This window comes from Panthera uncia, chromosome A2 (genome assembly GCF_023721935.1).
Source record: "Panthera uncia isolate 11264 chromosome A2, Puncia_PCG_1.0, whole genome shotgun sequence".
Classification (NCBI taxonomy): domain Eukaryota; kingdom Metazoa; phylum Chordata; class Mammalia; order Carnivora; family Felidae; genus Panthera; species Panthera uncia.
The window spans coordinates 1,000,974-1,024,522 of record NC_064816.1 but is presented as its reverse complement, the minus strand read 5'-3'; the positions used below and the strand labels follow the sequence as shown (position 1 = coordinate 1,024,522).

General features: G+C 64.3%; 1 protein-coding gene across 1 annotated transcript in view; it reads right to left on the bottom strand.

Moving 5' to 3' along the window:
* The window catches only part of CSNK1G2 (casein kinase 1 gamma 2), a 24,426-nt gene extending 924 nt beyond the window's left edge, over window positions 1–23,502 (bottom strand). The window contains exons 1-9 of the mRNA XM_049639542.1: window positions 23,386–23,502; window positions 7,190–7,625; window positions 1,506–1,546; window positions 1,312–1,381; window positions 1,072–1,220; window positions 703–937; window positions 553–638; window positions 397–481; window positions 164–312 (exon numbers count right to left, since the gene is read on the bottom strand). Coding sequence (XP_049495499.1) covers window positions 164–312; window positions 397–481; window positions 553–638; window positions 703–937; window positions 1,072–1,220; window positions 1,312–1,381; window positions 1,506–1,546; window positions 7,190–7,373 — 999 coding nt within the window. The 5' untranslated portion in view covers window positions 7,374–7,625; window positions 23,386–23,502. The remainder of the gene's footprint in view (window positions 1–163; window positions 313–396; window positions 482–552; window positions 639–702; window positions 938–1,071; window positions 1,221–1,311; window positions 1,382–1,505; window positions 1,547–7,189; window positions 7,626–23,385) is intronic.
* Between the last annotated feature and the right edge of the window lie 47 nt (window positions 23,503–23,549).

Genomic DNA, 23,549 nt, shown 5'->3' with positions numbered 1-23,549 from the left:
GGGGGGGGGGGGGGGGGGGGGGGGGGTCAGGACGCAGCGCTGAGGCCGGGCGGCCTCTCCCCACCCCTCACAAAGCCGGGGTCCTGCTGGCAGCAGGCACCCAGGCTCCTGGCCCGCCTGTCCTGGCGCCCCGCCCACTCCAGGAACCCGGACCCCCACGTACCAGGGGTTTCCCCGCCCAGTCGTACTCGTAGTCGAACACGAAGCCGCTGCGGTCGAAGAGATCGGTGAAGAGCTTGCGCAGATAGTCGTAGTCAGGCTTCTCGAAGAAGTCTAGGCGCCGCACGTAGCGCAGGTATGTGGCCATCTCCTCTGTGGAGAGCCGGCGGGGGACACAGGGGTCAGTGGGGCGCGGGCCGCGCGGGCCCGGGGCGGTGCGGACCCGGCGTCCCTCACCTGGGAAGCTCTCGCAGAGCACCTCGATGGGCGTGGCCCGCTTGGTGTCCCCGATCTTCTGGTAGCGCTCCTTGAGCGTGTCGGCCTGCGGGGACAGCGGTCAGCCGACGCCGACCCGGCGGCGCCCCGCGCCCGCGCCCCCGGCCCCGCGCCCACCTTGAGCCCCTGCCAGGGCAGGCTGCCGCGCAGGAAGTACATGAACATGTGGCCCAGCGCCTCCAGGTCGTCGCGGCGGCTCTGCTCTGCGGGGGGAGAGCAGGTCAGCGCGGCCCGCGCGCCCCCCCGCCCGGCCCGCGCGCGGCTCACCCTTGCCCAGGTGCGTGTTGATGCTCATGTAGCGCGCCGTGCCCGTCAGGCTCTTGTGCTCGCGGTACGGGATGTGCTTCTTGGTCTCGGGGTCGATGTACTCCTTGGCCAGGCCGAAGTCGATGATGTGGATGGCGTGCTGCCGCTTGGTGCCCGGGCGCCCCACCAGGAAGTTCTCGGGCTTCACGTCGCGGTAGATGAGGCTCTTGGTGTGGACGTACTCCATGCGCGTGATCTGCGGGGCGGCGGGCCTCAGGGCCGGCCCCTCGCCCCGCCCCTCCCCACCCTCGCCCCGCCCCTCCCCACCCTCGCCCCGCCCCCGCAGCTGCCTCCGCCCCGTCCCCGCCCCCACACGGCCTCGGCCCGCACCAGCTGGATGGCGATCATGAGCACCGTCTTGAGTGTGAACGTGCGATCACACAGGTCAAACAGGTCCTCCAGGCTAGGCCCGAGCAGCTCCAGCACCATGGCATTGTACTTCCCACACGGGCCGAAGTAGTAGACCTGAGGGACGCCCTCTGCAGGGGACGACACACGGGCCTGTGAGGACCCTGCCCGCGAGGCGAGGCGCCCCCCCACCCCGGCCCCGCACTGCGCCGGCGCGGGTACCTGTGGCGCTGAGCTGCTTGTAGAAGCGGTACTCCAGGTGCAGCTGAGGGGCCCGGGACTTGATGGGCTCCTGGGAGGGGCAGGTAGACGTGGCGGCCGGGTCACCCGAGGTGCGCGCCCACCGCCCCTCCCGTGACACCGGGCAGCGGGGACGGATGTGGGGCTGGGAGGCGGGAGGGGGGGCCGGGACTCACCAGTTTAATAGCTACGTATTCATTTGTATAGAGATTCTTCCCTGTGGAAGAGAGGCTTGTCAGCGTGGTATGCACCCCCCTGCAGGGAGGAGACCCCCCCCCAGGGGACAAGCCCCCCCCCCCTTGAACTTGACCATGTCCTAGGAGTAACAAGAACGCCTACGAGCCCCACCCCCACCCCCACCCCCACCATGGGCGGCGCTCATGTGCCCCACACCCTCATCGCAGAGCCCACCCTGCCAGCCAGCCTCTCCTCCCCCTCCAACCCCCACCCCGCCCACTCAAGGGGGCTGGTCCCAAACTCCTCTCTATGGGATCCTTCCCTCCAGCACACCAGCTCGCTCCAATTTCTCCCATCTATAAAAACAAAGAGAACAGACGGCCGCGGTGATCCCGGGGCACCCCCTTCCGCTCCCACCGCGGAGAACCAGGAGGCGTCCAGGCCCCTGCCCCCCCCCGCCCGGACCCCGCCTCCCCCTCACTGTGGAGCAAGGCCCCCCTGGCAAGAAGCCCCACAGAGAGGCCTGTCCTGGTCAAGTCCCGCAAAGGACTCACCCAAGGTGCTGCATACCCTCCTCCCGGCCCTCAGGGTGGGGAGCTCCCTCGTGGCACAGAGAAGGGACTGGCCCCAGGCCCCTGCCCGTGCAGGAAGGAACCTGTGCTCCAGTGACACCTTGCCCGGCAGCACCTGGTAGGCTGAGAGTCCCTGGCTGGCTTCTCAGGGCAACACAGTCACCACACCTGGGGCTGGGAGTGTGTGCCTCATGGGTTAGAGACACACACAGCCCAGGGCACACGGCCTTCCCAAGCCCATCACCAGCCCTCAGGACCCCTAGGGAGCCCAAACTCACAGAGCTGTCAAAACTAGAGCCCCTGACGCCGGCAGTACCCCAGACGGGCCTTCCGGCAGCTCGGGGCTTCTGTGAAGGGTCTCACCTCCCTGTGTGCGGACACCCGGCCCCCACCTGCCGCGTGATGGAGGGGCCGCCCGACCCCTCAAGTCTAACTGCCGGCCCCCAGCCCCTGTGGAAATGACCGTGCACGGCGCTGTGCGCACCTGTGCCCCTGCCCGCACTGTCCTGTCCCAGCCCTTGGACTGGCCTCACCAGGCCCTGAAGTCCACGGACGTGGCCCCCACATGGTACACCTGCTCCATCACCACCTGTCCCGCTGTCCTGAGTAGGATCCATCGTGGGAGAAGGCCTCGGCTTCCTCTCCATCCCGGTGCACGGTCTGGGTGACACCCGCCCCGATGTGGTGGCAGAGACACAGCTGAGTCCCGCCTCACAGGACACGGCCAGGGCTCCCCACGCACGTCAGCCCACGGCATGGGTCACCGCCCCGCCCCATCGTGCTCCGAGGTGTCTGCACCACCACGGCGGCGCCCGGTGGGGGGGGTGGGGAGTGGGGGTGGGGGTGCCTGGGCCTGCGTCGGCCACTCTCGGGCCTCTGTTCCAAGTGGCCGTTTCAGAGTCAGCCTGTCAACGTCCCCAGAAGGCTGCAGAGACGTCGCCTCAGGCCTGCAGGAGAGGCTGAGGAGGGGACATCGCGGCCCCAGCCACGACTGGGAATTAACTTCCCTCGCTGATGTTTTCGGTTCCTGGTGAAGAGCCTGCACGTCCTTTATTAACTTATTCCGGAGGCACTGGGCAGGTCTGGGCACACTTACAATGGTACTGCTTTTAAATGTTTATTTTCCAACTCTTTGTTGCTCAAACAGAAAAATTCATTTCTAACTGCTTCTTGAGAGACCGCTCTGGCTGTTGCGTGCACGTGATCACGCCTCTGGGCTTAGCCCCAGCTCGCTGCTTCCCCGGTCGGTTTTTCCGCTTCCCCCATTTCTTGCCACGGCCTGGAAGGGGTGGGCAGAGGGGCCCCATCTTCCCGCAGACCTCGGTTCTCTCGGTGTGACAACTGAGAGGCTTCCTGCGGACTCTCAGCAGGGAAAGAAAGTTCCCCTCAAGCCCTGCTCCCTGGGCTTTGATTACAAATAGGTTTTTGCCTCCTGTGTTATGAAAGTTTCAAACCAAAAAAATGGAAAACCGGTGCAGGGAAGACCCACGTCCTTACTGCCTAGATGACATCAGTAGCCTGCTCTTCGTCCCACTGCGTATCTGCGCAGCTGTCACCCCCTGCTCTTTTGTTTTTTTATTTTTGAGACAGAGCGCAGGCGCCAGTGGGGAAGGGGCAGAGGGAGGAGGAAGAATCTTAAGTAGGCTCTGTGCTCAGCGCAGAGCCTGGGACCATGGCCTGAGCCAAAATCAAGAGTGAGGCCCTCAACCGACCGAGCCACCCAGGCACCGCTGGATCTCCCTTATTTTTAATTGAAAAAAAAAGAGCATCTCACAGTCGCAGACATCAGCAGCCTGTCCCGTCAACATCCCAGCCTATAAGGACCGAGGATTAAGCTCAGGGTGGACCCAGTTCTCGTTCTCCCCAGGGAGACAGTTACCTGTAATGCACACACCTTACGTGCCTCAGACCGGGAGCTCTGGCAAACGTGGAACCCTGTGCAATGCCAGCCCTGTATCGGGACAGAAAACGTGGCCACCACGCACGCCCCTGCCCGGTCAGTCTCCACCTTCACGTCCCGAGAGGGAGCCTCCGAGGCGGAATCATCCGGCACGTTCTCTCCTCCCTGGGTCCTCCTGCACGCCGCGCTGCGGCACGTCCGTCACGGGGACACTGCCTGGCTTACCCGTGACCCTGGGGGACGACCACCCCGTCCCCAGGTCCTTCTACAAGCACGGCTGACGTGAGCGGCGCCACACGGGACCTCCGACGGGCCGGCCGGCTCCCTCGTCTGGCAGATTTGCTGGGGTGGCCCCCCTGAGGGAGGAACTCACGCGGCTGCCTTGCTCGGACTCCTGCGGCGGAAAGCCTCCCGTGCTCCCCGGCTGTTGGCCTGTCTGCTTTTGCGAAGTGTCCGTTCACATCTGTCGCCCATGTTCAACTTTTTAAGAAACCTCTACAGCCCACGGTGGGGCTCAAACTCATGACCCCGAGATCAAGAGCCACGTGCTTCTCCGACTGAGCCCGCCGGCACCCCTCTTGCCCGTTTTTCATCGCAGCGTCTGTGCGCAGGAACCAGCGCTGTCACACGGTGCCCTGTGCGAGCGTCACACTGTGCGAGCGGTGCCCTGCCCGCGGCCTGCCCGGCCTCGCTCTTAGCCACGCATTCTCATAAGCAGATGTTCTATTGAGCCTTTCTGGGAACTGCTAACTTTACTGTGTGCTGCTGAAGAAACCTTCGTGTTTTGACTGCACACGTGAGTTCAGGGAGAGCCAGTCTCCTTGAAGTGCAGCCCGAGGTGAAGGCGAGAGTGGGTGTGTCCGGCACGGCTGGGGTCTGGGGACGTGCGGGCCGCAGGGGCTGGAGCTCAGGCACTCGGGGCTCTGGGAGCCTCGCCCCCTGCACGGGCGGAAGGCAAGAGTCCAGAGGCCAGACGGGAAGTACCTCCCGAGGGGCCACGAGCAGGAGGAAGGTTCCGGGGGCCACACAGGGCCGGAGCCGTGGCCATCCAGCATGCGGAGGCTGCCCTGACCTCCCCTGACATTCGGCCGAGAACCCAGAAAGCCCTCGCCTCGGGACCGGGTGGCTCCAGGCTTCGAGTAAGGTCAGCCCTCAGCCTCCCCTAACGGAGCCAAAAACCGGCCCTCGCGCTATCGAGAGGGGTCTCCAGGACAAGGCAGAACCCCGACCAATACCATGAGACACCCACAATTTCCAACACGTGAAACACCACTCATGTGTAGAAAAGGAGGCAAATCAGACAATCACAAGGAAAAACATAGTCAAAGGCGCCAAAGACCTGGCCTGTAAAACGGTTACAAGTAGGTTTGAACGAGCAGCTTGGAGATCCCGAGAGAGAGAAGCAGGGGTCGAGCGGAGTCACAAACGCCACATAGAAAATCAAGAAGTCACCAGAATGACTCCAACAACAGACTGGACGCGGCAGCAAAAAAGAAGGGTGAACTCACACGAGAGCAAAAGGTAACTGGAGTGAAGCAGGGGAAAAAAACTACAAGAAAACCGAAGAGCAGCCTGAGGGACCTACAGGAAGCATCAAACCCTCTCCACCTACGTGTAACTGGAGCCTGAGGATGCAGAGACAGAAACGGAGGCAGAAAAAAACCCGAAGAAATAATAACTGAAGTTTTTCCAATTTAATGAGGAAGTATTACACACACCGACGCGGCTCCAAGGAGCCCCCACCGGGACTGTCACAAAGAAAACCACCTTAAACAGCACAGGATCGAAATCGGACGCCAGAGGTAAAAAGGGGCTCTCGGAACGTCCAGCTTACTGTCATCAGGGAAGGCCACACGGAAACCCCTTCACATCCACGCGCACGTTCAAAGTGGAAAAGCCTGGCCACTGAGATGGTGGTGAGGACTGGGGTACCCCGGACCTTCACGTGCTGCCCGCAGGAGCTTAGAAAAGCTACCATCACTCTGGAGACCAGTCCGCACTTTCTCATCGACACACACCTCCCCTCCGACCTGGGGCTTCAACAGAAACACTCGTGCGTGGGACTCGGAGAGGGGCGCTCAGGCCAGTTTTATTCACGACGGCGGAAATCTACACCCGGCTGAGCGTCCCTGAGCAGGACGACAGACGTGGACGGTGAGGTGCGGTCACACAGATGGACAGGGTGACAGACAGCAACCGGTCACCTACACACCCAACCGCAGGGACACTCGCGAAACCTCGCAGAGCAAAAGCCGGGCAGAAAGGAACACATACCTCAGTTTTAGAAAACGTTTAAGCTACCAGCCGCTGCACCCACGGCCCAGCACACGCACTCTTCTGTCGGCGCAGAAGACCCCTGCTGTACAGACTGTGATCCGGACACCAGGCCGCAGGTCAGGACCGGGCCCGCTGCGTGTCCGTCTGCTTGCACAAGCACGCGTGTGCACACACACGCATCCTAACGGGGCAGGCGTGCGTCGAGGCGGCCCCATCTGGCACGAGCTGCAGACTGGTCACCAGGTTGCCGGGGGCCCTGCTGTGCGGGCCGGGCCGGGTACACCCGGTCCGGCTCTGGGGAAGGCGCCTGTCTCTCCCGTGAAGCCGGCAGTGTCAGTCGCTGAATGACAGACGCCTCTGGTGTTGGAGCCCGGCACCCGCCCTGCCCGCCCCACCAACCCGCACACGGAGACTGGAGCCCAGCCCTTGCCCGTTGCTGGCTCAGAAACCCCAAGCCTGGGGCCGGGGAAGCCACAGACAGGCAGTGACACTCCCCAAGCCCAACCCCGGCAGCCTCTGCAGCGGCTGAGGTACGGCTCTGGCTCAGGACAGGGAGGTCAACCCAGCCCCGAGGGGCCACCAGTGACCCCGGCCCCGCGTACGGTTGCTGAGCCAAGTGCGGAGAGGGAGCTGAGCTCTCGCTTCACCTTGCACGTGCACCCGCACCCACCAGCTAGAAGCTAGCGGCTTCCACGTGGGTCCACCCACACGGGGGCCCAGACCCCCGCCCCCCCCACAAAACTGGCCCTCAGCAACGCAGGGGTGAGGCCGGGCACCCGCCCCTCCAGCACAGCCTCCTCCTTTGGGGGCAGAAACTCACACGTACCTGAATTCCCAGTCCCGACAACCTGGAAACCATCTGGGAGCGGCGACCGCGGCACTGCCAGGACCTCCCCTCCCCCGGGCCCCAGAACGCACACACGAGTGGGCTCACCTAGCCGGAGCTCCCCGAAGTTGCCACAGCCTATCTTCTTCCCGACCCGGAAGTTGGGGCCCACCATCAGGACCCCCGAGCTGGTCCCCGAGCTCCGGACGCCATGGCTGGTCCGGCCGCTGGCCTTGGACATTCTCCGACCCTCCTCCGACTCCCCTTTCCCTCCTTTCTTGTCAAAATCCATAAGTTTGTGGTACCCTGGCCTCTCCACGGTGACTCTGCTGCCGAGCAAATCCCGGGTCTGTGCAGACCTGAGGTTGCGGGCGGCTCTTCGGGGCTAGTACACCATGGTGGCCCGGCGGGCTCCCTGCTAGTGAGACGTGGGCGCTTGCCAGGGCCCGGCCGTGGCGCTCATCTCGGTGGCCTCGGGGTCGCGTGCAGAGGGAGGACGCATTCTGTTGACCGGTCCCGCCGCCTCAAATCTCGTGGCTCCCAGCTGGCGGAGAAACGAAGGCACAGGTTAGAGTCTAGGCCGGAATCTGTCCCCCTGCCCCCGACGCAGCCCCGGGGTCCAGAGCCCAGACTGGCAGGGAGGCCCAAGACTGTGGTGTTAGCGGAAAACCACGCCACAGAGGCTTGTGCAGCATAGTGGCGTCCTGGAAAGATCTCTCAAGGCACAGATGCGGCTGTGGACTGGGATGCACAGGAGTGCAGTGACTCAGGCCATTGTGAATTGCACGTGTGAGGGGTGCTCTGACCCCCACCCCATGGCTCAAGCACAATTCTGCTGGCAGAGGTGACGGCCAGTCAAGTGACAGGGGCCCTAGAGCCTTAAAGCCAGGTGTGGAGACCAAGGCTGGGTGCAGAGAGGGCCGGGCCCTCTCCCCAAGCCAAGGGTGTGCTCCTCGGTAGAGAGAAAACAGACAACAGAGCAGAATGTGCCCAAGGTTGGGAGACAGGCCCTCACCACTGACCTCAGAGGCCTCTGAACTGCACCCCGCACAGCACCCCACCCCACGATGTCCCTGGGCCTAATTCCAGGAGCCTGTGACCTCGCGGTCAGGTGGGGCTGCGGAGGATCCTGACCCTGGCAAGGCTTCACTTGGGCAGCAGCCGCCGAGGGAGGTCAGGCGGGCTCCGAGGTTGACAGGGCACAGGCCGTGCGCGCCACCGGGGTGGGACTGGCCTTGGCCCCTTGGGTACGAAGCTGGCCTTGTGGAGGGCAGGGCAGACACTGAGCAGCCCCCAGGATGCAGGGGGCAGGCAGGCAGCCACCCGAGCTGGGAGCAGTGAGGGACAGGTGCCCACAGAAACCACCCCGGGTCTGTGTCCCCAGGCCCAGCCCTCCCCAACCACCCCCACCCCCCGTCCCTGCAGCCTGTGGTTGCCACCAAGCTGGCCTCTCAGCCACGCCTCCGCCAGCTGCTCGCACCAAAGCTGAAGAATCTCCTCAAACAGAAACCACCAACGAGCTCCTCTAAGCGCCCCCTACCAAACGCGTCCCCCTTTAGAGTCTGAGTGCGCGCCAGGGGCCACACCGCCATCAGGCCCAGAGCGCCACAACCCAGCTTGCGAGTTCCCGCCCCACAGGCACCGGACGCCTTCCCACATCTTGCAGAGGCCGTGCACCTCTGACCGTCCATGAGCGACCACCAGAGCCCAGGCGACAGAAGACAGGGCAGCGTGGGCACCGCCGGGCTCAGCGCGGGTAGGGGCAGGCAGCGGTTTTACCTCAAGGGAACCACACTGAGGCTGTGTGAGCGGGGTGGGCAGGGTGTGGAAGCGCCCTTGCTGCGGGACGTCCCAGGGAGGCAGTGACCGTGTCACCTGACCCCAGTACTCCCTCGACGTTGGCCAGCCCAGGGCCGGGGGGCCCCCACAGAGGGGGTCCAGGGTGTGGTGCACACACACATGCCCACGCACACACGTGCGCATCCGCATCGCTTAGAAAGCTCCTCCCACCCCCCTGCCTGAGCCACGAAGACCTCAGGCCCTCAGGCTTCCTAGTCAGGAAGAAGCAAGGCCCTGCCTGCCTTGGGGGCCATCGCTCTGGTACGCCCTGGGGACCCTGGGCCATCGCTCCAGTGGGTCCAGGAGGACCAGTCGCGAACAGGGCCCAACCCCGAAGGAGGATGTCTGCACAGATCCCCAACTTCCTCGCTCCATCAGTGGCATGGCCTAGAACAGGCAGGGGGGATGGGGTCTCAGGACGGTGGCTGGGCTCACCCGGGAAGGAATGTGTACGTCTGGGGCCGATGGGACCCGTCCCCCGCCCACCATGAGCGCCCAGAGGCCTGCAAATGCCTCTGTCCACCTGAAGGTGAGTCTACACGGACGGACCCGAGTCTGAAGTTTACTATTAGAACAAAGTCCTCCACCGGCTGCAGCCGCCCTCCTGAGCTCATGCCAGAGCCTTGCTCCCCGCGCATGGTGGGGGCATCAGATCCATCCGAAGAGAAAAGCCAGAGAGCACTTCTTTCCTCCGCAGGGTGGAGGCTGCCTGCTTTGGCTTCGAAGTCCCTAGTTTATTATTTGCATTATGGAGATACGATCCACATACCATACAACTCGCCCTCGAAAAGTGTACGATTCAGAGGTCTTCAATACGTTCAGTTATGCAACCATCACCGTGATCCAACTCCAGAACATTCCATCAACCAAAATAAAAAAAACCCATCCCCATCAAGCAGTCACCCCCCAGCACCCACAAGCCCGCCCTTCGTGTCCATGGATGAGCCTGTTCCAGACGTTTCACACACGCGGGCTCACACCCCGTGTGGCCTCTCGTGTCTGGTTCCCTCCCTGAGCGTCACGTGTTCAGGGTCCGTCCACGGGGCAGCGGGTGTGGGCGCCTCGCTCCTGCTCGCAGCCGAGGGACGTGTGCGTGCGCGGTGGACCAAGCGTATCTGTTCGTCCGTCAGCGGACATCTGGGTCGTGTCCATCTTTGGGTGCTGAGAAGCATGTGTGTGGACGGACGCTGGTGCACGAGTTCCCGTGTGGACACGAGCTTCTGTTTCTCGCGGTGCACACCTGGGGGTGCACCTGCCGGCTCAGATGGAAACTTCCAACTGGCGGCACGACTTCCTGGAAGCCCGCACAGCGCGCACAACAGTGCCCTCCAGCCCCGGTGCCGCGGCCTGCGGTGGGTGTGCTTCTAGTCTGCAGCTCCCTGAATGCCTGCGTCCCTTGCAGACACACACCTTCCGTCACAAAGTAATTAAGAACGTACGCATGTGCACACACACACATGCACAGACACACACAGGCCGCCAGAGTCAATCAGATGGAAAACCCACGGGAAATCAAAAGACCCCAAGGAGACAGAACGCGCCCTCATCTCATGATCTGCACTGTCCTGATGACGGCAGAACTCAGGGCTGAAGGGCCCTGGGCGCGCCCCGAAGAGGAAGCGTCAAAGAAACGGGGCGGGAGCCAGGAGCGGGACCTCCTCGGGGCCACACAGAAGCAGGCGGCCAGGGACGGCCTCCACGCAGATGAAGCCAGGGGGACACACACTCGGGGCAGATAACCATAGATGCGGTCTTTGTCCCGGGGCCTGGCACGCAGCTTCTCAAACCCTGGGCACCTCCCGAGTGATGGGAGGGTCTCTGCCCTTCTGAAGCAACCCGTTCCCGGCACACAGGAGCTCATGCCGGGACAGGGCACCAGAACGGAGCTGGAGAGGCTGCGGTGCAGAGCACAAGGTCTGGGGAGGGCTCGGCGACCCCCTCTGCAGGCAGGGAGACTCGGGTCCAGACTCCACCCCCCACCCCACCCTGCACACAGGCTTCATGGGGCAGGAAGTACCCGTACCACTCTGCCCCGAGGCACACAGGAGCCGCCCCTCTGGACGCCTCCCGCTTTTGCACCTTAGCCCGCAGCCCTCCTGGGAGGCCCCTCCTCGGCCCTAGCAGCCCCCTCACCCCCTGCGCAGTGACCCCCACCTGCGCTTCCAGGTGGGAGGCACCCTCGGTCCCCACCCCAGATCGGCAGGCACGCCCTCCATCTCTGCCCGGCCGCGTGATCTGGGGTGCAAACCCTTCCTGGGCGCGCAGAGCTGCCCTCTGTGGGCCAGGGAGGCCCGCGTGCCCCCGTGGGACGGCTTCGAGGGTCCCCTCTGAGAGATCCCTGTGACGCTGGGGGTCCAGGGTCTGGCAGCAGCCTCCACCAGCCTCCCCACTCCACAACAGGCTCCCTCTGCGTGCGCCTCCCTGCAGCCCCTCGTGGCCTCACGGTCCCAAGGGGGCCTCTGACGGCCCCGCGGGCAACAGAGACCAGGCGACCGGGCGCAACTCTGGAGGCCTGCTCGTGCACGCACCGCCCCACCGCCGGTCCCGGAGCCCACAGGTCCCTCGACACAACGCCGGCGCCCCCCAACGGCAGCTTCCCCAAGCCGCGTGCTGGCCAAGGGTTGGTTCACGTCTGCCCCTGTAGGTCTCCTTACAACAGGCTGTACGGTCACCACGTGGGTCACCGCCCGCAGAGGACGGCAGGCGCCATGAAGGCAGGGGAGCAGCGGTCCACTGCGACCCCTTCCACGGACAGCCCGGAGGACACCGGCCCCTATTCACGAGGAAAGGGCCACCACCCCACAACCCCAAAGGCAGCACAGACTTGCAAATGTTCCGGACGGTGGCCAAACTCAGCATGCCCTGGCAGGCCACCCCACCCAGCACGGGCCACATGGGAGCATTCTGGGTCCCCTCGGGACACTCTGAAAGCCAGGTGGGACCCGCAGGGGAATGGCAAGAGCGAATCACATGCTGGCGGGTGGGAAGCAGGGACAGGGACGACACAGCGCCGCTGAAACAGGTCCGGGGCCAGAGCCTAGTGAGAACGATGCTCCTCCAGGTCCCAGGAGCGGGCAGGGGCCCAGCCCGGCATACCTGGGGGAGGCAGGGTAACCCGAGACCTCAGGGGAGCGGAAGTGTCTGCTGTCGGCCCAGGCCCAGCGCCAGAGCTAAAAATAATTGTCCTGGGGGAGAGGGCCTCCCATCCCTCACTCGGGACGAAAATAAACCCCGTCCCAACGCAACCAACGTGGGCCCAGGTTCCTGACACGGGGTAGGAACCCCACCGCAGGGACCACTGCCCAGCGCCCAGGCAGAGCCCCTGGAAGCTGCCGGCCCGCCGTGGCCACACCGAGCGGGTTTTGCAGAGACTGCTCCGGGCCGGGGGCAGTGCCGTCCTGCGAGTGCCCCCCTCAGCTGAGTTACCTGCTGTGGTTTTGGGGGCGTCCCCCATCTTGTCAGGGCCAGGGGTCAGCTCCCCTGGTGGAGGCTCCAAGAACCCCCTTCTCTGACCAGCCCCACTCAGTGATGTCACAGTCCCTGGCTGACATCACCAGCCCGGCCCAGAGCTGGGGCACGTGCAGACGCAGGCAGCCTCCTGCCTAAGCACAGGTAGGAGCCGGTGGTGGGTGCGGACTCAGAAGCATGCGCCTCACTCAGGACCCAAGCGGGCATCCCTGGGCACGCGCATCCCTCCCGAGCTTGCGGACGCGTAGGCGAGGCCCCCTCCCCAAGAGTCACCTGGGCTCAGGGTCGCAGTGCCCCAGGAGCCCCGAGTTCCCCTTGTGGGTGCCACTCCCCAGGAGCGACCTGGACCCCGGAGACACGGCCGACCTTGTAGCAGCAGCCGAGAAGTCCAAGGTCACCCGCGAGGTCATGTTATGACAAAAAGGAAGGAAGCGGCCCCAAAATGGCAGGCACGGGCGCCAGCCCAACCGGCCCCCCGTGACGAGGCCAGTGTTGACGCAAGTTAAGCAGCAACGGGTCGTCACAGTGGAGCTACAATGAAGGACCCCGACCCCAAATAAACCGGGGAGGAGAGTGCACACCCCACCCCGACCCCCACGGCGGGGGCTGCCAGCTAACCGGCGGGGTGAAAGCGGGAGAACCGTCATCCGTGGGAACCACAGACGCGGGCTACGTGTGCCAAGAGGGTGGCCTGAGGTCACTTCTCAGTGACCAGGAGGGAAAGGCCGATGTCCAGGGTGAGCGTAAGCCCGCGGGCGCACTGAGGGGGCACAGGGTTCCTGCCCAGAGTCCTGGCCGGGACGCAGGGATAGGAGACAGGCTGGTCCCATCACGGCAGGCGAGGGACAGAGGCACAGGTAACAGGCTGCTGGGCCGTGAAGAGTAGGGGCGTCCAGAGCATTGTACTTTCCTTGTGACCTCTGGACACGCTAGAATTCTCCCAGAATTAATCAGATTACAAAAGAGAGGCAAGGTCCCGACCACAAGCTCCACAGCCTAGACTGTGGCCACCAGGACCGAGCAAAGAATTGTCAGCAGCCGTCCTCCAGACGGTGGGGCCATGGTGAGGCCCAGGGTCACCTGCCGGCACCTCCTGCTCTATTTCCAGCGGCAGGAAATGATATCTGGGAGGCTGGTGACGGTGGGGCCTCTCTCTGCACCCAGTTGCGTCCGAACATTTCCATAACGAAGGACTGAAGGCAAACGGGAGGGGTCCGGGGTGACGGCAGGGATGCCCGCGTGGCTGGTCTGGGCACAGGCCCTCCACCGGATGGCTCGCGTGAGACGCTGAGCCACTAAATGACACGAGCGTCCGGCTGGGTCCTGCTGCTCAGGCAGCACTGACCCCCCCCGCCCCCCAACGCCCCACACACAGTCCACGCGGAGCCGTCCAGCAAGGAGTCACCGTCACATTACCGGAAACACGCTCGGTCGTGCCGGACGTGTGCCAGGGCTCGGCAGCTGCCCGGGGCTGGTGCACACTGTCCTGGAGGGCGCACGTCTGGAACCAGCCACCATCAGCAAGCACCGGCCTGTGCCCACAAACCCCCACCCGCACCTTTCCACGGAGCTACTGCCTGCCGAGGGGGCAGGCGCGTCCCACCGCACATGATGGTCCCCAGGGCGCTGCTCACCTGGCAGGCCCACCGGCCCAGCGTGACTGTGACCGCGACGCCAGCAGCACAGCAGTCCTCGGGGTGGGCGGGCTTGTGTCCCCACGAAGTCACGTCCTGACCCCCAGAAACGTGACCCTATTTGCAAATCAGGGTAGGCCCTCTCCTCAGACCAGCGTCCCCGCGAAGAGAGGACACAGATGCAGGGAGGGGCGGTCACTACCTTCACGGTGACGGCACACTATCCAGAAACGACAGGACGCAAAAGAGAGAACAGGCAAAGCCCCAGAAGAAACACAAACGGCCCCACGACGGCGGGCCACGTGCACCGGCCTCAGGAAGCGCGGGCTGGCACCCACGCACTCCGGACTTTTCCATCGGCGCGGCCCCGTAGAGCACTTCCTCCTCCTCCGCCTTCCCGGGGGCGCTCACTCCCTCTAGCTCGCTCTGCCGTAAGGCACACAAAGACCCCTGTCGGGGACGGTTTAGTCTCGGGCGAGGCTTCCGGTCAACCGCGTTGGAGGACTCAGGCGTTCCAGGTGGATTTTCGGCCGTCGGAGGCCGGCGCCCCCAACGCCCGTGTTGTTCAAGGCTCATCGGTGACGGAGACCATCGCCACCGGTCAGGCTGTCGGTCAGGCTGTCGGAGACTGAGAACAGGAGTGGCGTTCAGGAGTCACAAGAGCGCGGGAATAACGACCTTGACGTCAGCAGAACCGTGCTTCCTAGGGGACATCCTCCAAGGGGGTGGAGGAGGCGTCTGCACTGCCACAGGCCCGCAGGGGGACAAGGGACCGCCCGCCGCTCTGCAGGTTCGGTGGCCTCGCGCACAGAAAGGAAGCAGCGATGGTGCCAGCCCCACAAAGCATGTCCCTGTGTGTGGGCAGAGGTCCCAGAGGTGGCCTCTCGGGCTCAGGGGCCCCTCACAAGCTGGGGTGTGGGGAGAAACGCCAGGACTCTCGCGTCCGCCTTTCCCACGCAGGGATCCGCTTTCTCCCTCCAGGTGAGTGCACCCTCCGCCATGAAAACAATGTACAACAGTGGGGGAGGAGGAGGGAGCAGGGGAGGAGGGGAGTGGGTGTGGAGTGGGAAAGAGGAGGGGGAGGGGGGAGTAGGGGGAAGAGGAGGGCAGAGGGGGGAGGGGAGGAGCGGGGAGGAGCGGGGAGGAGTGGGGAAGAGGGGAAAGGAGGGGGGAAGGAAGGGGAGCCAGGCGGAGCTTAGCCTCTTCCCTTCTGCCCCAGGCCTGGCCACCCTCAGGGGTGAGCTCGGGGTACAGCACACGTGAAGCCTCCGGGCGTGCAAAGGTCGGAGGTCATGGTGTGGGCCCTGGAGGGCCCCCAAGGCCCCTGCAAACCACCCAGAACGCACAGAGAGGGCACTGCCCCGTCTCTCTGGTTCTACTGGGGCTGCACTGGGCTACCTGTGGGAGGGACTCCCTCAGGGTAAGGACCACCCCTCGACCCACACGCGTCCCCGAGAACCAGGCACGGCAGCGGACCAGGGACCCCAGTGACTCTCGCCAAGGCCGGAAGGGCCGACAGCTACGTCAACACAGGCGACACGGAGGCAGCAGCCCCCCCGGAAGGAGTCTAGCGCGTGCCCCATGTGCCCGGGCACCGTGCCCCCCACTCAGCCCACACCTGAGCCTCCACGGGGCCTTCCAGCGGTTTCTGTCCCCCCCACAGTCAGAGCTGCGCCGGCCGTCTAGGGCAGGCACTGCCTGGCAGGTCCCACGGTTGAGCGTGCTCCTGTGTTTCAGATGCCCACAGGGTCACGCTGAAGTGCCAATGGTGCCCACCTGCCAGGCTCCGAGGGGCTTCTCCCAACGTCCTTTCATGTTCCCCTGTAGGGTCAGCACGTGCTTACCCACGTGCGCGCACGGCGTTTCCGCCACTTAAAACCACCAAAACCAGGGCACTGACTCTGTGTCCTCACAAGGCCCACGTGTCCCTCAAAGACACTGGACTCACCGCTCAGAGGGGGGTGGATGAGGGGAGCCCACGGCCTCGGGAGCCGGGAGACCTGCCGCATGAGGCTCGGGAGCCCGGCTTTCTAGAAAGTGCCGGGCAGCGGGGAGGCGGGCCTGCAGAGAAACCGGTCAGGGTGCCCAGAGGAGGCAGACGTGCCCGGAAAGGGATCAGACCCTGACCCAGGAAGGAGACACGAGTGGCCACTGTGGAAAACGGCCACCGGTTCCTCAAAAGGTTAAACACGGAGCCACCAAGTGACCCAGCAACACTGCTCTTCAGTGTCCACCCAAGAGAACCGAAAACACACGTCCACACGAAACCGTGTTCACGGCAGCCGAAAGGCGGACACGGCCCAAACGTCCACAGACGGGTGAATGGATACACACGTGTCCCCCGAGCACGCGCAAGTCCCTCGGCCGCAGCAGGAGCGAGGCGCCCACCCCCGCCGCCCCGCGGACGGACCAAACACACGACGCTCAGGGAGGGAACCCGACACGAGAGGCCCCGCGGGGCGTGAGCCCTCGTGTGCGAAACGTCCAGACAGACTCATCCACGGACGGGAAGGGGGCTCGTGGGGACGGGGGCTCAGGGGGCTTCTTTTGGGGTAATGGGATGTTCTGGATTTGAACAGAGATGACGGTTGCACAACCCTGTGACTGTGTTAAAAACCACCAAAGTGGGGCCTGGGTGGCTCAGTCAGTTAAGCTTCTGACTTGATTTCGGCTCAGGTCACAATGTCACAGGCTCACTGAGTTCAAGCCCCCGAGTCGGGCTCCGTGCTGACGGCGCAGAGCCCGCTTGGGATTCCCTCTGCCCCCCTCCCCCATGCGCGCACAAGCGCTGTCTCTCTGAAATAAGCTTAAAAAACCAAAAAAAAATAAACACCAAACCTACCAAGGTGCACATTCCAGGGAACTTGTCCGGTTTTGTGAATTCGTCTCGACTAAAACCAAGTGGAAAGTGTGATGTGTCAATAAAGCTGGTGAAAAAGGCACAGCGAGTGGGGAGATCCGTGCAGAAAGCCCACAGCCGGGGCCACGCCTCCTGCTCAGGGCCCGTGGGGCCACGGGAAGTGTACGACGCAGGAGAGGTGGGAGGGCTGGCTCGGCGACCCCAAGCTGCGCGCCTCGGCCCCTCTCCGTGGCCCTGGGCGAGCCCCCTGCCCCCACGGGCGCAGCCCACGGGGAGGACACAGAGCTCACTCGGCACAGCGGTGAAGGCGCACCAGGCCCAGTGAGGGGCTCGGGGCGACGGCAGGACCCCCACTTACCTGCGCGGGGCTCACCAGGAGCTGGCCGACCTAAGGCACACGGGACGCTGCCCTCCCCGTGCAGCAGTGGGGGCCGGTTCAAGACCCAAAGAAACTCCACAGCTGCCCAGCCCTTGCCTCTGGCGCCAGTGTGGCAGCCCCCAACCACAGTCCCCTAGATCGGCCCCGAGACGGAACAGTCCCCAACACCCAGGAGACCGCACCGGAATTCACTCGCAGGACTGCTGAAAATGCGGATTCCATCCGAGATGCTGATGCGGGTGGCCGGAGTGTGGCCTGGGGGCCACCGTGAGACCGTGAAGGTTCCGCTCCACACCTCACAGGCCCGTCAGCCACCCGCCCCAGCCCAAAGCGGCCCTGGCGTCAGCAGCCGGGTAGAGCGGATAAGAACGCAAGGCGCCCAGTGAACACCAACTGCAGCTGAGCAACAGACACCTTTCCGTATGGCTGCGCCCCTCGCGGTGTGGGGGACACGCTCATCCCCGGCAACATCTGGCTGGCTGAAACCGAGGTCCCTAGACACGGCCGACTGACAGACCTCCCGAGAGCCTCCTGGCCGCAAGGGCGCTAATTTTCTACTCAGTCCTGTGTACTCTTAAGACCCAGCATTTCCAAAGAAAATGTAGCTTCCAAGCAGTGACGAACCAAGACTATAAAATACACACCCAAACGGGAAGAAAACAGCAAACCGTCCCAACAACCTCTAACAGCAAGGACACGCCTACGTGACCCTAAATACGTTGAGCAAAACAAGATAAAGTGAGTTTCACTTAGTGTGTTTTCGCCAAGGCCACCGGTGTCCTGTCAACTAGCCGTGTGGCCCGAGTCCCATTCCCACCGGGGGACTCCACCGGGGTCACCACCCAGGAACCAAGCACCACCGAGCGACCTCAGCCGGGGAAGCCGAGGCCCAGGGGTGAGAGGCACCGGGGAGCAGGGGGCCAGGGCAAGAGCCACGAGGTGGGTGGGGACCAGCCGAGCAGGGCCCTCAGGTTTGGAAGGAGACAGTGCAGCATCCGCTGTGGCTCTCTGCTCTCCACCAACCAAGGACATCTCCTGACCAGCTCCCCAGCCCACCTGGCCGCGGGGCCCTCCACCTGGAACAGAAGGCAGACCCCCCCCCTCCCCTCCCCGGGCAGCAGGTACAAGTCCTACCCCTGCAGCCAGGCGGCCATCGAGGAAACCAGGAAGGAGCAGGACAGGGCAGAGTGGCAGGGACGCACAGCTGCCCCCTGCGGGGTGGGCGTGGGGCGACCCTGGCCACCAGGGAGCCACAAGGCAGCACAGGCCACCTCCCCAATGGCTGCTGGAATGACCTGCCCCCATCGCCTTCTCCCCACCTGCTTCCTCAGCCTTCCTGCTCCGGGGGGCGAGGGAGGGCCGTACTTTATAGGTCCAGGACTGGGACCGAGAGCCAAGGAGGCCCGGCCACACCCCCAGGGAGGCCCCGAGACCCAGGGAAGCCCCGAGGCCCTGGGAGGCCCCGAGACCCTGGGAGGCCCCGAGGCCCCGAGACGGGCTCCCTCGGGGCTCCAGCTCACGGCAACAGCTGCAGGTTGGCAGGAAATCTCTAGGGCGGGGCTCTCACCCGGGACAATCCTGCCCCCAGGAACAGTGGGCGACACCTGGGACATCTGTGGCCGTCACGACTGGAGGGCTCCTGGCATCGCGTGGGTGGGGCCCGGGACGCCGCTCAGCCCCCACAGCGCCCAGGACGTCCTCAGAGAGCGATCCAGGCCCACTGTCAGCAGTGCCGAAAGGCAAAGAGCCGAGTGTAGAAAGTGTCCTCGGCAGAAATTTCCAACAGACCCATCAGTGCAGCTGAAGGAAAGAGAAGGCGGCCCAGAGCGGGGGCCAGCGGACTAAGAGGGTGGGCCGTGAGCGAGCAGAGCCACGAGCCCCCCGACCACCCTCCCTGCTGGTGTAACGGCAGAGGCACAACCCTGCGCCCCCCGCCCCTGGTACGTTGGCTCTTCCTGAGTCGGCTGGGGGTGAGTCCTGAGAGCCAGCACAGACGCACAGGTGGCACAGTAAACATACTGTAAAGACATCTGCCCCCCAGCACAGCCCCTAAGCACTTCTAGAACCAGTGAGAGAGCCCTCAGGTGCCTGCGTCCAGACAAACCACATCCCAGTCTCCCCCGCCCCCGCAGCCCCCAGCCTTTCTGGAAATCTCTGTCTGGGATTTCTAATCCCTGGGGCACCCAGGTGACCCTGGAGAGACTAAAACGTCCTCATCCCTCTGCCTCTGCTGGGAAGCCGCTAGAGGCTTCGCTCGACCGAGGGGTGCTGTCTAGAGCCCCTACGACCACAGGCTGGCAGCGAAGTTCCACTGGGCCCACTCCCCGCTGGGTCAGCCACCCCGCCTACTCAGTGCCCAGCAGCCCGGTCCTGGGACCGCAGCAAGCAGAGACCCCCGATGACAGGCACAGCCTCTGGGGCAGCACTGGGAACGCTTGCCCGTGGAGGCCATGTCCGCAGAGGGAAGAGTTACCTGGTCTCTCCAGACCCAAGACCAGATGAGCTGTCAGCTCCAGGAGGGTACCCGACTGTCTTCGGACTCTAAGGTATCACAGCCCAACGGGAGGGCAGGTAACAACACGTCACGTCCCTTTCCACCTCTGAGACAACAACTGCCGGCCCCGGGACCCCCCCCGGAACCACTCGGGGTCTGGCAGGAGGCTCTGAGCAGCGCGGAAACGGCTGGCACCCGGCCCGCCCGCCAAGAACGCTCCTGGACTGGCGCTTCTGGGGGGAGCGGCCCAAGTGCAAGCAGCCCCTCCTCGGCGGGGGTGGGGGGGAGCGATGGCCCCCGGGTGTCCCCACCCTCCCCTGCACGCACCCCGTCCACGCTGGTCCCCACGGCCACCCTCTCCGCTGAGGGACTCACTCCGCGTCACTGCGGCTCTCGAGAACCTCAGGAGGTGTGACTTGAGAGCCGACCTCGCACCCCAGCTCCGGCCTGCTAGTTGACTTGACTTCCTTCTCGCGCCACCAGGAACTCACAGGAATAACCCAGCATTCGACGATGGCTGTGGCCGAGCTCCCAGAAGGGGAAGGACCTGTCCCAAGGGGGAAGGCTCCCAGAGGGGACCTCCGGCTGCCCCCCGAGGTTGAACAGAGCACGTGGGAGGCCTTCTAGAGGAGGGGACCCCAGACAAGGCCTGGACAGGAGCGGCGTGACAGCCGGGCCCAGAGCCACAGTCTGTTCTTGGGAGCAGGAAGACACGGGGTTTCTGAGCAAGGAAAAGATGTGCTGTCATCCCCACCCTGTGACAGCGCCTCCGGCCCTGCGTGTCGACCCCCACGCCAGTAGGGTCCTGCGCGAGCACGGCCTGCACCAGAAGCTTCTGTAGAAGCCGGGTAGGAGAGAGACGTAAAGGCAGGCCACCAGCCACGGGGAGAGTGAGGGCGGGGGAGTGCTTACAAGCAGACTCCCGCCACACCCACTCCTGCGTGGGCCAGTCCCGCGGGCACCGGGGAGCATAGGCGTGCGCGCTGTCTTCCACACTCAGCGGGTCACTCAGGGCTCGGCCCGGCACGGGCTCCCCAAGCCCCCAAAGGGGAAGGGAGCAGACTCGAAACCACCCTAGGTGGGGTCCTCCCACGCCAACCAAGACTTGGTTCAGGTGTCCCCTTCCCCAAAGGTTCACGGAGTGTGCCACACGTCAACATTGCCGACCAGTCATCACAGCGCTCCCTGGCATGTCCCGCTGCGAAGCCCAAGACCCCGAGGCATCCATCGGGTGCGACGGGCCACCGGACACTGATGCGGACCCCAACCCCAACCAGCACGCCCACACTGGCCTGCCCAATGCCACCAAAGGCCTGAAGGCTGGCGGCCCCCAGCACCCCGTCTCTCCTGCTCCTTCCCCAGCCCTCTGCCCATCACCTGACCCATGGCCTTGATGGACTTCTAACTCCTCACAGGAGGAGACGGAGCCCCAGCTGCTCAGCCCTGGGTTTTCAGGGCCCACCTGGAATGAATCTACCAAGAATCCACCACAACCAGGACAAGGGACCCTGCTGCTCGTGAGGTGGCCTGGGACAGCTCCATGGGGCCAGGAGATGGGCACCAAAGGCAATCACGGGACAAGAGGTTACTGGGCATCCCAGGAGAAACGCCACCCTCCACAAGTACAGCCCTGAGGGAACGGGGTCAGCGGGGGCCCCCAGACCTGTCCCAAGCATTTACTCAGACCCACCAGGAAATCCCCATGGACACAGGTGACACTGTGGGTGTCTGGAATGTCCACTGACTAGCATGCCGGCTTCCTCAGAGCGGGGATGAGTAGATGGGAAGGCTTTCAACTTAAAAAAAAAAAAAAAAAAACACACCTCACCTACTTCCTCTCCCGACCCACAGATAATTGCTATGTAATTAAGAAGAAAAGGAGGAAAGCCAGCTGGAACCGGAACCAGGAGTTCAAAGAAGTCTGTCTTCACAGGGGCTCTGTCCTCCCCGAGCAGGGACACGCCCAGGACCAGGCAACGAGACACTCATCCCCAATCCGCTCGAGAGAAATGAGAAGCAGTCAAAATCCGACCACAAGCCCCTTTACCCAAGAAGGTCCGACTGCCAACCTGAGGCAGAAAAAGCAAGCCCTGTGCCCCATGACTACTGCGAGCCCGGCGCCCCTGGGGTTCTGCCCACCGCTAGGGCGGGGCGGGTGTGTCCAGCCAGCTCCTCTCACACCTCCCTCCCCACGGCCCCACGCAGGTCACACTTCCATCAGCCAAATGCAGCACACACAGCGGTGGCCCCCCAGCCCCTTCCAATTATCAGGGCTACTGACACCATTCTGGGAAGGGGGGGACGCAGATCATCTCAGGTGTGTGCACCCCCTATGCACTCCCAGAGGTGCTGCAGTCAGTCCCCAGCCATCACCCTGCCCATCTACCTGCAGAGCCTGGGGGTCCCTTTCCGGGGGCACAATTTGGAGACGCGAGCGAAAAACAAAAACAAACTACCAGGGAAACCGCAAACTTCCCCCTTTCAAACCTGCGGGTCTGGCTCCCAATCTGTTCTCGTCACAGACACCACTTCCTTCAGGGACCAGATCAGGTCCCTGCGGACATCACCCCCCTACACTGGAGCCTTTGTGCTCCCACTCATCTCTCACACCCACGAGCTACAGGGGCCTGAGCCTGGCCATGTCCTTCAGGGTAGGGACAGAGGACCCACACAGATGGAGCCCCAGCAGATGGATGATGTGTGGACGCCCCCGCAGGCCAGGGTCCTCTGTGGGGAGACTGGGAACAAAGTGCTGGAGCCCTCCAGGGCCACTGCCCACAAACAATGCCGTCCAGAGGCCAAGAACCCCCAAGCCTGCCCAGGATGACAGCCCCTAACATGAAAGCTTCCCCAGAAAGTTGGGGCAGAAGGGGGCAGGGAGATCAGCGTGGCCACCGCCCCGGGCGCATAGACACCTCACCCCCTCCCTGATCCGAAGTGTTTCCGGAAAACAAAACCGGTGGCAAGGGCGGAAGGGGGAGGGCACAGCCACACCGAGGCCGCAGTTCCCAAGCAGTGCCCTGCAACAGGTCACCCTGGACAAGACCCCTGCTGCTGCGGGTCTCGGGCTGCACGCCCCTTCCCCACCCCAGTGCTCCCCACGCCCCAGCCCCTGCTCTTCCCTCAGGGCCTTCAACACCACAAAGCCAGGAACGGGTGGGTGCGCTGGGGCAGGGGTCCAGGGTGAAAGATGGAGGGTGGGGGACCTGGGGAGTGGGCAGTGGGGTCCGGAGTCAGGAGACAGTGGAGGAGAGCAGGGTCTGGAGTCAGGGCACACCGGGAGTGGGCAGGAGGGTCTGGAGTGAGGGGTCCATGGAGGACAGCAGAGTCTGGAGTAAGGGGTCCGTGGAGAACAGCGGGTCTGGAGTCAGGGGGTCGGGGAGGACCGTGAGATCTGCAAGGTAGGCGCCAGCCGGAATGAGTAAGGCCTGAGCCCGGGGAAAGGGGCAAGGTCTGGAGCGAGGAGGCGGCGGGTAGAACGCGGGAGTCCCCGGGCTGCGGGGGACGTGGGGCTGGAGTACGGGCCCCGGGGGCGGGGGTGAACAGGGTCTGGAGTGAGGGGTCCGCGCGGTGGGGCGCGGCGGCCCGGGCGCGTGGCCGTGGCAGTGGCGAGGGCGCGCGCGTCCTTACCTCGGGGCCTCCGCCGTGGCCGTGGCCGTGGCCGGCCGGGCAGCAGGCGGCCCGGGCTCCCTCAGCAGCGCGGCGCGGGCCCCCGCTCCGGGCCCCGCTCGTGCCGCGGCTCCGGCTCCTCCGTACCCCCTCACCGCTACATCGGAAGACCGTCGTGAGGGAGT